This window comes from Pan troglodytes, chromosome 11, assembly GCF_028858775.2.
Source record: "Pan troglodytes isolate AG18354 chromosome 11, NHGRI_mPanTro3-v2.0_pri, whole genome shotgun sequence".
NCBI lineage: Eukaryota > Metazoa > Chordata > Mammalia > Primates > Hominidae > Pan > Pan troglodytes.
In genome coordinates, this window is record NC_072409.2 from 76112881 (window position 1) to 76128566 (window position 15686).

Consider the following 15686-nt stretch of genomic DNA (forward strand, 5'->3'; position numbering starts at 1 on the left):
AACAGTCAAAAACTAAAAACCCAAATGTCCATTAAGAGGTGAATGAATAAACAAATGACAATACAGCCACATAACTGTGACTACTACTCAACAATAAAAAGGAATAAATTTTTGATATGTGCAACGTAAGTGAATCTATAAATAATCATGATACATGGAAGAAGCCAGATCCACCCCACCACAAAAAAGAGTACACACACTATGAATCCATTCATATAAAATTCCTGAACTTACATGTAACCAAATCTACAGTAATAGAAGGCATTGTCATGACTGCTAGGGCCAAAGGGGAGAAGCAAGGGAAGAATTACCAAGGGCACAATAAAGCCTCTGGGGGTGATAGAGATGTTAGCTTGATGTGGTGATAGTTTTTCACAGGTTTAGCCATATATCCAAGACCACATTACGATTTTCATGGGCTCTAGACACTTCTTTGCCTTCATAGGCCCCTCCCTTCAAAAAAGTATTTAAAATTCATATAGCATTTTACAACCGTGTTGGTGTTGGTATAAAGATGAATGCACTAATATCACAAATGAAAACATTTTCTTCAGCCTAAAGTTCATTTTTATATGATTTTTAAAGAAATTAAAACATTTTTATGGGACCCTAGAAGTACTGTGCCTCCCAAGCCTAAAGGCTTTAGCCCAGCCTATGTCCATTCTCATCAAACTGTACACTTTGAATATACAGATTTTATCATGTCAACTACATCTCAGAAACGTATTTTTAAAAACAGAAGTCAATCTAATATAACAGAAACTAAGTAAACCCCTCTTCCTATGGTTACTGTTTAATTTCTACATGTTATAAATCCCTTCTATTTAAAAAGTGATTAAGAAAGCTGAGACAAAATATTTACTCCCCAAGGCACTAAACAATCTGCTGATTAATCATGTTAAGAAGGTCTCAAGACTCACTGCATTACATGTATTATCTAAAGTACCAGACTCCACTTACCATTCAATGTAATATGTTTCTTACCATTACTAAGAAGCCGTCTTTGTCAACTTTTATTCGAGACTACCATGATCCATCAAAAACGTTAACTTCTATATATACACATAGATGTCAAGTTTTGTGAAAGACTATGCAAACTATGCAAAGTTAAGACACAGCTAACACAGAACACACTGAAAGATCACAAACTGTGCTTACTGCTAAGTACATGCAGTTAATCACTGTTATGGGTTGAATTGTGTTCAAAAAGGTATGTTGAAGTCCCAACCCCCAATACCTCCAAATATGACCTTATTGGAAAACATGGTCATTGCAGATGTAACTAGTTAAGGCAAGGTCATACTGGAGTAGGTGGGCCCTTAATACAACAGACTGGTGCTGTTATAAGGAGAGAGAAGACAATGTGAAGACAAACACAAAAGGGGAGAGTGCCATGTGATGATGGAGGCAAAAACCGAAATGCTATGGCTGCAAGCCTAGGAACACCAAAGATTGCCAGCAAACCACCAGAAGCTAGGAAGAAGCAAGGAAGGATGCTCCCTTCCAGGTTTCAGAGGGAGCATGGCCCTGCTGACAAGTTGATTTTGGATTTCCAGCCTCTGGAACTATAAAACAATAAATTTCTGTTGTTTTGAGCCACTCAGTATTGGACTTTGTTATGACAGCCCTAGAAAACTAATATAATAACTTACATGCAATCACTTACAATGAACTCATAAGACCTTCCTTTCTACAGCTAATTCTTTATTCAAAATTGTAAAAATCTTAAGAGTACTTTCAGAAACTCTTTCTCCCTACTGGTAGTTGTTTACAACTGTTTAAACCAAATAAAAGTGCTTCTGACAGTTTCTAATCCTAAAATAGAACATTTTTTTCTGTTGATGTTTATTTTTCAACACTGGAAAGCTGGGATATGAACCCAGTTCTTTCGGATGGCAACACCCATTGTGTATGTTTCTTATTATTTCCAGTAGATTAAAAGATATAGTCAAGTTTGGTGCAAAGTCATTTGTAAATTTTTACCAAATGTTATTTAAGAGTTATTTTTAGAACTTTACCACAAAGAAATTTCTGAAATTCTATAACACTTATAAGCCAGAGTAAATTAATGTTACAAAAGAATTTTAAAATGTTAGATTTATTGAAATGCATAGTTTGCAGTTAATTAATTAAAATTTCTCAGTATAAATAATTTATACTTCCTCATATATTTTTCCAGTCTTCATATTTCCACAAAGAACACTACAAGCAACAATAATTCAAAAAGTAGTCTGTGGCTTAGATTTAGGAGATGTGAAGGAAAAAAAGCTTAAGTCCCCAGGTACTAATGAAGTGACATCTACTTTCAATTGTGGGTCAGTCCTTGCAATGACTTCCAAACCTATGGGGAAACTCAAAAAGATACAGTTAAAATAACCTCCTGAGTTGCTTCCTTCTAGATTAACAGTTTTAAATCCAAAACCTAAAATTAAAAAGGAGAGGAAGCATAACCCTCCAAATACAACTCTTCCTCAATCGTCTTCCCATTAAATGTGGAGCATTGTTTAAAGGGAGGAAGAAATACAACAGAAAGCGTTAGATGTCTGAGGTTTTTAGTTAATTAGAGGAGAGACCCTCAGATTACTAAAAATGATAAGAGATCAAGATATAGCAAGTTTGGTCAATGAATGGCTTGTTCTTTTTAAAGTAAAAATAAAGTAAAAGATTATTTTTCCTTTTTAAAGTAGAAATAGAAAAATAATGAATAATTCATCTTTTCTCTGATGTTTTAGATGCACTGATTTCCATAAGGTTTTGGATATACCCCATGTGGTATATTATAAAGATCCTTTTGAAATGCTCCATTTCATTTCCCCTGGAAACATTTTATATTAGATTTGACAACTTGGTTATAATAGAGCATAAAGTACATCTTAAGTAGGAGATCATGGCCATTATATAAAAAATAAATTATAAAATGCAGTACCGATTAAAGGGAGAAACAGCAAATAAATAAAAGCATAACTAATGTACTTTTAGTGTTAGCTAGGAATCATTCATACACACACTACTACATTGCTTATCTAAACTGTATTACATTAATACAGGCATTGTGCTAATTACAGGAATCATATCATTACAACCTTATAATAGAGGTGCTAAATATTATTACCATTTTACAGACAGGAAACTGGGGCATAATAAATTAAGTAACTTACTTGTATCCTGGGCCAGTAAATGATAGAGCTAACAAGCAAATCCAAGTCTGTCTGTCTGCAGAGCCCACTCTAAACCACCATAAGACACCAATATTCTGTGTTACTGATTGTGATACAAACATTTTGTTTGCTTTGTTACATTTCATCAGATACTCTGGGATTGTGTATAATTCTTACACAGCTGTAACTATGTTGTCATCCCACCAAATAATATTTAATAAATAGTTATATGTGCAAGTAAGCTCCCAAAATATTTTAAAATATTTGACCCTTATTAAGAAAGGGTGAAAACACTGGAAATGTCCTGAACCCTATTTAAGAGTAAAGTCAAATCAAATAGTTCATGTGGACAAGTTCTTCATTACAAAAGATTCACAGCTAATAAACACAGGAAAAAAATAAAACTAGATAAGTTATTATTTTCCAACCACTAATGAAATAACAGATACAGGCAATGTCATGAATGACTGCTAAATCACTAAGTGAAAAGTGGATGGGGACATTTCTAATGGGTAGATAACCTCAACTCAATTATCTTAAGTGACATAAAACAAAGTTGCCAGCTCCACCTATGAAATATTTTTGACCAGAAAAAACAAACCGGAACCCCAAATCTAATCAAGCCACAGTTTTATCAGTCTACAGAAAATGTAAGGGATATACTCATATGTTAAATAACTTCAGGATATAGTCATTGTAAGCCAGAACGTGTGACATTTTAAAAGACCTATCACTGAAGTCCTTCAACAAATAAAACAAAACCAAAAAACAGGGAAACTTTTTTTTATTTCAAAAGATTATGAGACATATCAATCAAATATAATGTATAGACTTAATTGAAACCCTGAACAAGCAAGCCAACTGTAAAAAAAAAAAAAAAAAGCATTTCCTAGATAATCAGAAAATATCAGATATTAAGAAATTACCGTTAATATTGTTGGGCACAGAAAAGACAACTGTGGTAACACTAAAAGAGAAAAGATCTGTAATTGACAGTAATCATATAAAAGAATTTACAGATCAAATATAATGGCTGATATCTGCTTTAAAATACGCTAGGAAAAAAGAAAAACAGAAAGAAAAAAATAAAAATGACAGATTTTTGATAGTACAACTGGGTAACAGGTACATCAGAGTTCATTATATTATCCTCTCTACATTTGTGTAGGCGTGGAAATTTCCTAAATATAATGAAGAATAATGTATGTATCTTGTTTGGATTCTGATTCAAATAAACCAACTAAAAAGGGGCTATTTTGAGACAACTGGAGAACATCAAACAACAGACCAGATTTTAGATTGTATTAAGTAAGTATCAGGAGGGAGAGGTGGGAGCATCACTTGAGCCTAGGAATTTGAGGCTACAGTGAGCCATGATCATGCCACTGCACTCCAGCCTAGGCAACAGAGAGAGACTCCATTTCAAAAAAAAAAAAGAAATTAATAATTTTGTTGGCTATGATTGTAGTATTCTGGTTATTTTTAAGTCCTTATTTAGTAGAATTATATACTGAGGTATTTAGAAAATAAATGATAGTATTCAAAGAAAATAATCCAAGAGAAAATATCTAGGATCTGCTTATAGAAATACACACACATTTATGTATATATAAAATACCTGAGATTTCTTAAAAGTACCCCAGGAAAAACAAACAAACAAAAAGTGTGGAGTGGAAACAAATGAAACAAAAATGGTGGAATGTTCAGAATTGTTAAACACAACAAGTAATTAATATAACTCAATATAATCAGTTTAATATAAACTCTATTTTATGTATGTTTTAAAAATTCCACAATAAAAAAAATTTTAAAGAAAGACCTCTAAAATGGCTTAAGAAAATATTAAACTGTAACCAATAAATGAGACATGGCTTTCATTTTCTGAGGCTGAAAGGCCTAGGAATGAATAAAAATACATACATACATATATATGTGTGTGTGTGTGTGTGTATGTATATATATATATACACACACACACATACATACATATGTGTATATATATATATATACATACACACACTTACATACACACACACACATATCTCAGGATGGGGGAAAAAGAATGATGTGATTTTGACAAAATAGAAATGTATCAATTTAAGATTGTTCAGGTATTCATAAGAATGAAAAAGTCATTACAAGATTGTAAAATTGGGTGAGAAATATAGTAGGCACTCAATAAATGTTTCTGAATGAATACTCTATAGATAATCTTTTTTCCTTTTACAGTATCTAGAAATGTTCAGTCTAAGTTACTATAAACATTATATTCAATGAAGTCAAAACTGTCCAATTTTGAGATATTTGTGAAGATTAAATTTTATACTAAAGAAAATCTTTATCATGATAAAATCATTATTTAAGAACTAAGAAATGAAATAACCCTGGAGACAATTTAATTCAACCTGCTCATTGTACATATCAAGATAATGAGGCCCAGAGTAACAAAGGCTATACCTATGTTTACATTCAAAACATTTACTCACTTTATAAGACTGGAATTCTTCTTACTAAATGGTCCAATGATTTTAAACATCAGTTCCACAACTCCATTTTTCCCTAAGGATACTGAATTCACAGCTGAGAGGGGGAGAAAGAGATGCAAAATTATTTTAAGGTTTGACAACCAAAAATGTGTATACTTAGTGATACATAGGCAAAAACATATACAAATTGTTTAGTAAATGTCAACTCAAGTCACCTTAAAGTCCATCTAAGCTAACCACATGAAGAAATAGTGTTTTTTGTTTTTGCTTTGTTATGGAAAGTGCAGGGAAATTCTGAAACGAGTTACATGCAAAAAAAAAAAAAAAACCACTATTATAAAAAAAAATTCTTCAGTTACTCCATATTTCTCTAATAAATTTAGTGAACCTCACTGAACACCAGGTTATGGGGATTCCGAAACAAGAATAAAATCTCTGACCTCAAAGAACAAAGTGTAGAGAGAATGACAGAAACAATAAACAAATAATTACTAAATTACTTTCAAAATAGATCAAGAGTTGTAGACTATTTGGATTACACCATTGAGAAGTTCCTAATTCAGAGTGAGACACAGACATTTCTGGAGAAAATGATGCCTAGGCTCAGTCTTTAAAAGTGAGTAGTAGTTAGTTAGGGCAGGAGTTGAGGTAAAGGGGTAGATGTGGCTCTGGACACAGGAATAATACAAACAACAGAACGAAGACAATGAACATCACAATGTGAGCAGTTACATAACGTTAAACACAGAGTATCAAGAAAAGATACACAAATAGGAAGATGAGGTGGAAAAAGATGAGAAATTATGAAGGGCCCTAGAAGTTGTTAATTCTTTTGACTATGGGGAATCACGCAAAAGGAACATATCAGATGTGAATTTTAAATAAATAGGTCAGAATTCAAAGAACTCTGAGGAAGCTGGTTTTGAAAGACACATTAGGAGGCTATGGTCTAGGTAACAGGTAATGAGGACTTTAATTAAAGCAAGTGTAGCAGGGAAAAAGATGGAACAATTTCAGTATTTAATATGGAATATACAAATAATTACCTAACCAGAAAACTGTGCTAAACATTTTTAATTCTGAACAGATGTTATTAAATATATTGTAGAACCGGGGACAATGGCATGTGCCTGTAGTCTTAGCTGCTTGGGAGGCTGAAGCAGGAGGATCGCTTAAGGCCAGGAGTTCAAAGCCAGCCTGAGATGTATAGCAACACCCTGTCTCTAAAAGAAAATTGTTTAATAAACAATTTTTAAATTATAGATAAGCCATCTGCTAGCCTTCTATTGGTTAATCCAATAAAATGCCACCAAAAATGTAGCTCCTAATATTTCGTAGGATGATCTTAATTTTCTCTGTTTATTACTCCGTTATCCCTTCTAATTTCATGTCTATACTGTATTCCTTTGACCTTGATTGAAGTATTTGGTGGTTTAGCTGTTTTATTTTTACATTTGGGGGTTTTTGTTGCATTGTTGTTGTTTTTGAGACAGGGTCTTGCTGTGTTGCCCAAGCTGGAATGCAGTGGTGCAGTCATGGCTCACTGCAGCCTCAACCTCCTGGGCTCAAGAAATCCTCCCACCTTAGCTTCCTAAGTAGCTGAGACTGCAGGCACACATCACCACAACTAGCCAATTTTTTCCTTTTTTTTTTTTTGTAGAAATGGCATCTCACTATGTTGCCCAGGCTGGTTGCAAACTCCTGGCCTCAAGCGGTCCTTCTGCCTAGCCTCTGAAGTGCTGGGATTACAGCCATGTGCGACTGTACCAGTGTATTTTATTTTTAATCCAATACAGTTTTATTTTTTAAATCAACTGCTTTTCTATTTTCTAATGCATATTTTTCCTTTTACCTTTACTATTTCATTTCTTGACTTTACTGGTGTTTATTTCTCTGTTCTTAACTTCATTGGTTAGATATCTAATTCATTTGTTTCCTTATGTTCTTTTTAATTACATGTTAGTTATTTAAGTGTTCTAAGCTGTTTTCCACAGAGCACACCTTTAGCCATATTTTAAAGGTACTGATATACACACACAGAGACATATACATAAGCTTATGTATGTTTATATATTACATATATATGTATATATGCAATATACAGACATATCTAGCACTCTATCATTATTTTGCAATGATATTCTGCAATAACATATATTCTGCAATTCAATCTTAGGTTCTTTCATTAACCACTTCAATTCTGCAATCAGAGAATAGAAAAAAAAATCCACACCTCATGCGTGGAACCTCGTGTTAGTGAGAGTGTGTGAGTCTGTCTCTCTGTGAGCCCTCTTCTCTCTAGCTTCTCAGAGGTTCCCATACTAGTTATTTTCAGTTCTGCTACTTCCCTATTGATTGCTGAAGAGAATTAGCTCCAGGTGACTATGCTACTGCATCCTTTCCTTCTAGGCTTTCTCCTCTCATCTGTGACAGTCTAAAGAGGCACAGGAGTTTTTCCAGCTACCAATACCCTCATATTCTTCCACATCTTTTCTACAGGCTGCCTAGTCATCCTCCTCACTCCTATCCTTTATAAATTGGGGAAATTAGTTAGAATGTTCAAGGTTTTATCAACTTAACCTTTTTTTTTTTTGGTTGAGACGGAGTCTTGCTCTATCACCCAGGCTGGAGTGCAATGGCACAATCTCAGCTCATTGCAACCTCCACTTCCCAGGTTCAAATGATTCTCCTACCTCAGCCTCCCGAATAGTCAGGATTAGGCGCCCACCACCATGCCCAGCTAATTTTTGTATTTTTATTAGAGACAGAGTTTCCCCATGTCGGTCAGGCTGGTCTCAAACTCCTGACCTCAGGTGATCCGCCCGCCTTGGCCTCCCAAAGTGCTGGGATTACAGGCATGAGCCACCATGCACAGACCAACTTAACCTTACCCCACATCACTTTTGTTGTGGTTGGAGTCAAGAGTTAAAATGAGCCATATTAAATCTTCTCTTTCCTTTTTCACAAATATCAGAGGTTTACAGAATCAGGATACTTTAAAATTCTTTTTGTGTAACTTTACAACACTGAGTTAACTAAAAGCCACCTAAATACTCACAGTTGGCAGAATATACTCGTAAAAGCTGAAGGCAAGGTAGAACCAAGCGATGATTCTGCAAATTCTGCTTGACCAAATTCAGGGTTATATTCAGAGCCCCATTAATTCTAGCCTTTACTCCAAATTTTTTATCTGTTTAAAAAAAAAAAGACAATTTATTCACATATAACTTTTCTTTTTTTTTTTTTTTTTGAGACAGAGTCTTGCTCTGTCATCCAGGCTGGAGTGCAGTGGCTCCATCTCAGCTCACTGCAACCTCTGGCTCCCAGGTTGAAGCAATTCTCCTGCCTCTGCCTCCTGAGTAGCTGGGATTACAGGCACCCACCACCACACTGGGTTAATTTTTGGATTTTTAGTGGAGACGGGCTTTCACCATGTTGGCCAGGCTGGTCTGAAACTCCTGACCTCAAGTGATCTGCCCGCCTTGGCCTCCCAAAGTGCTGAGATTACACGTGTGAGTCACTGTGCCTGGCCCACATGTAAGTTTTGAATGAAATGATGATATTATAAATCAGTGATGTAAATTTTAAATTTACATTATGAATTAATTTTATGAAATATAAAGTTGGCCTGAAAAGAATAAAATTATAATCCTTTTTTGTATTATTTTTAAAATAAAACATCCCTTTTATTTTAAAACATTAGTTGAAAGAATGTACTAAGAAACAGACAGGGGGATAGGGAAGGAGGATGGAGGCCAGAGTAGCCCAACACTTAGACTGTCATTTTAAAAAACTGAACTGCTCCACTACACATATACATTTGTCTAGTTCAACACACTTCCCAGAACACCATCACAGAGTTAAAAGGAACAAAATCCAAATGTCCATTACAATGATACTTACTTAATATGAACCATATTCTTTTCTGACTTGTAAAAAAATAAAAATTCATTTAAAAAATTAACAGCTTTTGTAGAAAATAATCTGGCAAATATTACCAAACAAATTTCTAAAGGGAAATAATTCTTAACACAGGAAGGGAAGAAAAGATGTTCTTAATTTTTATTCTCATGAAGAGATTAAAACAGTAAAAAAAATTTTAAATAAGAACTTAAGAATGTTAAGATTTATAGTAGACATTGGAGATACAAAAAGTGGCAGGGTGGGTGAGGGGTGAAGGTTGAAAAATTACCTGTTAGCTACAATGTTCACTATTCAGGTAATGGGTATACTAAATGCCCAGACTTCCCCACTATACAGTACTACATGTAAGAAATCTGCACTTGTACTCCACTATATAAAACTACAAATAAAAATGAATTTTAAAAAAGACTTAAGGCAGGGCGCGGTGGCTCACGCCTGTAATCCCAGCACTTTGGGAGGCTGAGGTGGGTGGATCATGAGGTCAGAAGATCCAGACCATCCTGGCTAACATGGTGAAACCCCGTCTCTACTAAAAATACAAAAAAAAATTAGCCAGGCGTGGTGGCGGGCGCCTGCAGTCCCAACTACTCTGGAGGCTGAGGCAGGAGAATGGCATGAACCCAGGAGGAGGAGCTTGCAGTGAGCCGAGATCGTACCACTGCACTCCAGCCTGGGCAACTGAGCAAGACTCCATCTTAAAAAAAAAAAAAAAAAAAAAGACTTAAACAAAGTAAATAGGACCAGCAAACAAATAATTTTAAATCAAAATAACTCAATATTCCTGAGGAAAAATTATTTTACCTCACTAGAAAAATAAAAAGAATAGAAAAATCACTCAAGAAATTACCATATAATGTCCTTGAATGACATAAAAATGGGAAACTAGGGCAAACCATAAAGGAAATAGCCCAAATTTAAAAGAATATATAAGAGAAAATAAATATGACCTAAAACTTAAAAGGGATATTAAAGAATGATAAATATTTTTAAAATCAATATCTTAATTTCATGAAAAGTAGAAGATAACCTAGTTCTAATTAGAAGAGAAAGCATAACAATACTCATCAATAAATAAGGGTTTTTTTTTTAATGAATTTTCTGCCAAATTATGGTTTTCTTATTTTTTCATTTTCATTTTCCACAAAAATCTCAAAAGGGAGTCTTTAAATCTTAAATACAAGAGCTAAAGAAAAATAAGAGACAGCTAACATATTCCTTAAATAAACTAAATACATCTTTAAGTCTTAAGGCTCCTAATATACCTGGAAAATTAAAGTCACTTCAGAGTTCCTTTCTTTAAAACAACACCTACAAAAGCTACTAATTACTTATACAATACATAAAGATATGCTAGAAATACGTATGTTAATAAATACACAAACTATGTACACATGCATCCTCATTTTTTCCAATAAGCATTTTAGCCAAATACTCAAAGTTTAAAACTCACATGTATGCCACAGGCAAAGGCAAAACTCTTTTTTTTCTTTTTGAGACAGAGTCTCGCTCTGTCACCCAAGCTGGAGTGCAGTGGTACGATCTCGGCTCACTGCAACCTCCACCACCCAGGTTCAAGCAATTCTCCTGCCTCAGCCTCCCGAGTAGCTGGGATTACAGGTAAGCGCCACCATGCCTGGCTAATTTTTTGTATTTTTAGTAGAGATGGGGTTTCAGCATGCTGGCCAGGCTGATCTCAAACTCCTGACCTCGTGATCTGCCCACCTTGGCCTCTCAAAGTGCTGGGATTACAGGCATGAGACACCATACCCGGCCAAAGGCAAAACTCTTAAAACACAATTCTAATAATTTAAGGAATTATTTTAATCTTTGTGCAAGTAGACAACCGTAAACTGAACTTGAGTTCTAGTCAAAGGGTGCCTTCCTTAGTTAACCTAACCTTAATCAGCTTCTTCCTTTGTTCTATATCCTATTTTTCCCAATTTGCATTTTTTAATATTTCATGTGTCTTACTGTTGTAATAACTGGTCTCATAATTTTTCTATTTTTGTCTTCTTAACTAAGATTGTAAGTTTCCTGAGCATTCACACTATGCAGCACAAATATGACTATTAAAGAAAGCAGTGACATATTTTACCTCCATGTTTTTCAAAACATTCCCATCCATACTCCTTCCTTCTAGCCTCAACAATACCCATATTGCATGTATCCTTTACAAACACACTTGAGAGGGCACACACACACTCCAAGACACACTTGTGACCCAAAACTTTTTCTTTTTTCTACCACATGCAATAGAATTCCTCATAAATTTTGGATCCTCAGTTATTGCAGGTCACTAGTTGACTATAAAAAACCATTTCGGCTGGGTGCGGTGGCTCACGCCTGTAATCTCAGCACTTTGGGAGGCCAAGGTGGGCGGATCATGAGGTCTGGAGTTTGAGACCATCCTGGCCAACATGGTGAAACCCCGTCTCTACTAAAAATACAAAAAATTAGACGGGTATGGTGGCACATGCCTGTAGTCCCAGCTACTCGGGAGGCTGAGGCAGGAGAATCACTTGAAACCAGGAGGCAGAGGTTGCAGTGAGCCCAGATCACACCACTGCACTCCAGCCTGGTGACACAGTGAGCCTCCGTCTCAAAAAAAAAAAAAAAAAAATTTCATTACTAAGTCTAAGAAAAAGCTGTAGCATGTTAGATTGTAAAAATTAAGCACTCTCCATAAGAAAACATTGGAGAAATGCTTCCGGATATTGGTCTGGGCAAAAATTTATTTAGTAAGATCTGGAAAGCATAGGTAATCAAAGCAAAAACTGACAAATGAGATTATATCAAGCTAAAAAGCTTCTGAACAGCAAAGGAAACAATCAACAAAGTGAAGAGATAACCTACAGAATGGGAGGAAATACTTACAGACTACTCATCTGACAAGAGATTAAAAACCAGAATATATAAGGAACTCAAATAGCTCAACAGCAAAAAAAAAGGGAAAGGATTTTTTAAATGGGCAAAAGATCTGAATAAACCTTCTCAAAAGAAAATATATAAACGGGCAATGGGTATAGATAAAAACACTCAACATTACTAATCGTTAGGGAAATGCAAATCAAAATCATAATGAGATACCATCTCATCCCAGTTAAAACAGCTGTTATCAAGAAGACAGAAAATAATAAATGCTGGTGAGGATAAGGAACTCTCACACACTGCAAAAATCTAAGTTACTACAGCCACTATGGAAAACAGTATGGGGGTTCCCCAAAAAACTAAAAATAGAATTACCAGATGATCTAGCAGTCCTACTGTTGGGTATATATCCAAACGAAAGGAAATAAGTATATTGAAGAATATCTGCATTCCCATGTTTACTGCTGCACTATTCACAAAAGCCAAGGTATGGAATCAACCTAGGTGTCCATCAGTGAATGAATATATAAAGAAAATGCGGTTTATTTATACAATAGAATACTATTCAACCATAAAAAAATGAAATCCTGTCATTTGCAGCAACATGGATGGAACTGGAGGACATTATGTTAAGTGAAATAAGACACAGAAAGATAAATATCAATGTTCTCTTTCATATGCGGAAGCTAAAAAAACTGATCTCATGAAAGGAGTGAATAGAATAGTGGTTATCAGAGGCTAGCAAGGGTAATGGGGAGCGGGAGATAAGGAGGAGTTTGTTAATGGATACAAAAATACATTTCAATAGAAGGAATAACATCCAGTGGTAACACAATAGGGCAAGTATAGCTAATAATAATTTATTATATATTTTAAAATAGCTATAAGAGAAGATATGGAATGATCCCAACACAAAGAAATAATGAATGTTTGAGGTGATGGATACCCCACGTACCCAGATTTGATCATTACACATACATTTTTATCAAAATATCACGTGTACCCCCATAAACATGTACAATTATTGTGTATCCATAGAAATTTAAAATAAATAACATTTTTAAAACCTGAGTAGTTACAAGGTGAGAGAATCACTGTTACAAAAATAGTTCTAGATACAATAATCATACAAATGAAATCCCTTACCTTTTGGTCCAATCTTTGCAAGAATAGAATGAATCTGTACCATTAAGTCCTCATGTGGGGGAGATTCTTTGCTGGCATTCATAAGTAACTGCAACAATATTTGTGAACCACCTTTGGTGACTAAGAAACTCACTCTTCGACCTCCACCTAAAAATTAAAAAAAAAAAAAAATTTAAACAACAAATTAAAAAAAAATTAAACAACAAATTTAAACAAACATATTAGGTATCATAACTTGTTAGCATTCAAGAAATGGTTAAAACTGATGACCTCTAAAATCAAACAAATAAGGCCGGGCGCAGTAGCTCACGCCTGTAATCACAGCACTTACGGAGGCCGAGGCAGGCAGATTCACCTGAGGTCAGGAGTTCAAGACCAGCCTATCCAACATGGTGAAACCCCGTCTCAACTAAAAATACAAAAATTAGCCGGGCATGGTGGCACACACCTATAATCCCAGCTACTTGGGAGTCTGAGGCAGGAGAATCTCTTGAACCTAGGAGTCGGAGGTGGCAGTGGGCAGAGATCATACCACTGCACTCAAGCCTCGGTGACAAGAGCAAAACTCCATCTCAATCAATCAATCAATAATATCAAACAAATACCATCAACACATTTTGTTTAATCTCATTTATTTAGAAAATAGCACACAAAGGGTAAACACAAATCACGCTGAAATTCTAGGTTCAAGGATGTGAAATACATGGCTATGGGGTAGTCTGAGGGATACTTGAAAAGATACCAAAAATAAAGCAACAACAAACTATGACATTTCAGTTTCTAATTCCAATACTCAGAATAGCCTCTATAAGAGTATCGGAAAATTCCAAATAAAGTGAATACGATACATTGTTGATCACTGTTTAGAAACAGAAATTAGACCAAAGAAACAAAAACTTACCAGCTGACACCAGCTCAACAAGAATGCTTAAGATATTAAGTGTAGTTTGAAGATCTTTTGTGTTCTGAAATAAATAGTTTGTTTTATTAAAACATTGTAAACTTTTGATTCCCAGACTTTTGAATCCACTGGGAACTACCCATATTTTACAAATGACCTTTCCAATTTCTCTAGGAACAAAGGTATTCAGGTTTTCACTATTATCATTTCCGTCTGTTTCCTTCTGCCTTTAAGAATTTTTACAAATCATTTTGAGTTATTACTTGCGTAATATCAACATTACAAGAAGAATCAATTTGTCATTTGAATTCCTCATCTTTCTACCAAACAGATAATAAAAGTAAATGAATCAAAATGTAAATGGCACTACAATGTATGTCTGGTGACTACTCAATCACTTAGCTGCCCTCTCAGAAGGCAATCACGTTATCAATTTCTTATGCATTCTGCCAAAGATAATATGCACACATAAAAGAAATCCATGTAAATATACACGTGCATACAGGTTTATTTCTCCAAATGGTATTGCCCTATAGGTACTATTTTGCACCTTGATATTTTACATATCGATAGATAAAGAGCTTCTTTATTCTTTTTGAGGGCTACAGGATATTTTCCATTATATGGCTATATCACCATTGTTTATGTAACCAGTCATCTACCCATGAAATATTTAGGTTGCTTTTAATATTTTGCTATTAAAAGTTTCAAATTTAACTAAGGATATATATTTACATGTGGTAAAGTACATCTGTATAGTAAGGTAAATGCCTACAATTCCAAGGTCAAAGAATATGGGCCTTTATTTTAATAGATATTACCAAATTGCTCTCTATGAAATAATTTATACTCCCATCAGCAATGCAGAAGAGTGACTATTTCTCCAAGTTTGGACAACTGATCTAATAAGTGAAAATGTTTAAACACTGTACTTTGGTTTTATTTATCTTCTTAAAAGTAATGCTCAATCTCAAGTGACATTTGTGTTTCTTTTCCCGAGAACTGAGCATAGCCTTTACATGGTTTTTGAAGTGTTTTTTTTTGTTGTTCCTTCCTAAATGAAGAAGTTCTTTTTTTTCTTTTTTTTTTGAGATGGAGTCTCGCTCTGTCACCCAGGATGGAGTGCAGTGGCGCAATCTCGGCTCACTGCAAGCTCCGCCTACCGGGTTCATGCCATTCTCCTGCCTCAGCCTCCCAAGTAGC

General features: G+C 34.8%; 1 protein-coding gene across 11 annotated transcripts in view; it reads right to left on the bottom strand.

The window, feature by feature from the left end:
- The window catches only part of AGTPBP1 (ATP/GTP binding carboxypeptidase 1), a 195711-nt gene that overhangs the window by 117886 nt on the left and 62139 nt on the right, over positions 1–15686 (bottom strand). For 9 of the 11 annotated variants that reach the window (XM_054658866.2, XM_054658865.2, XM_001136417.6 and 6 more), the window contains 4 exons: positions 14484–14547; positions 13583–13729; positions 8703–8834; positions 5645–5738 (listed from right to left, as the gene is read on the bottom strand). In XM_054658866.2, coding sequence (XP_054514841.1) covers positions 5645–5738; positions 8703–8834; positions 13583–13729; positions 14484–14547 — 437 coding nt within the window. The remainder of the gene's footprint in view (positions 1–5644; positions 5739–8702; positions 8835–13582; positions 13730–14483; positions 14548–15686) is intronic. The other 2 variants (XM_016961056.3, XM_063788537.1) reach the window with 1 other exon arrangement.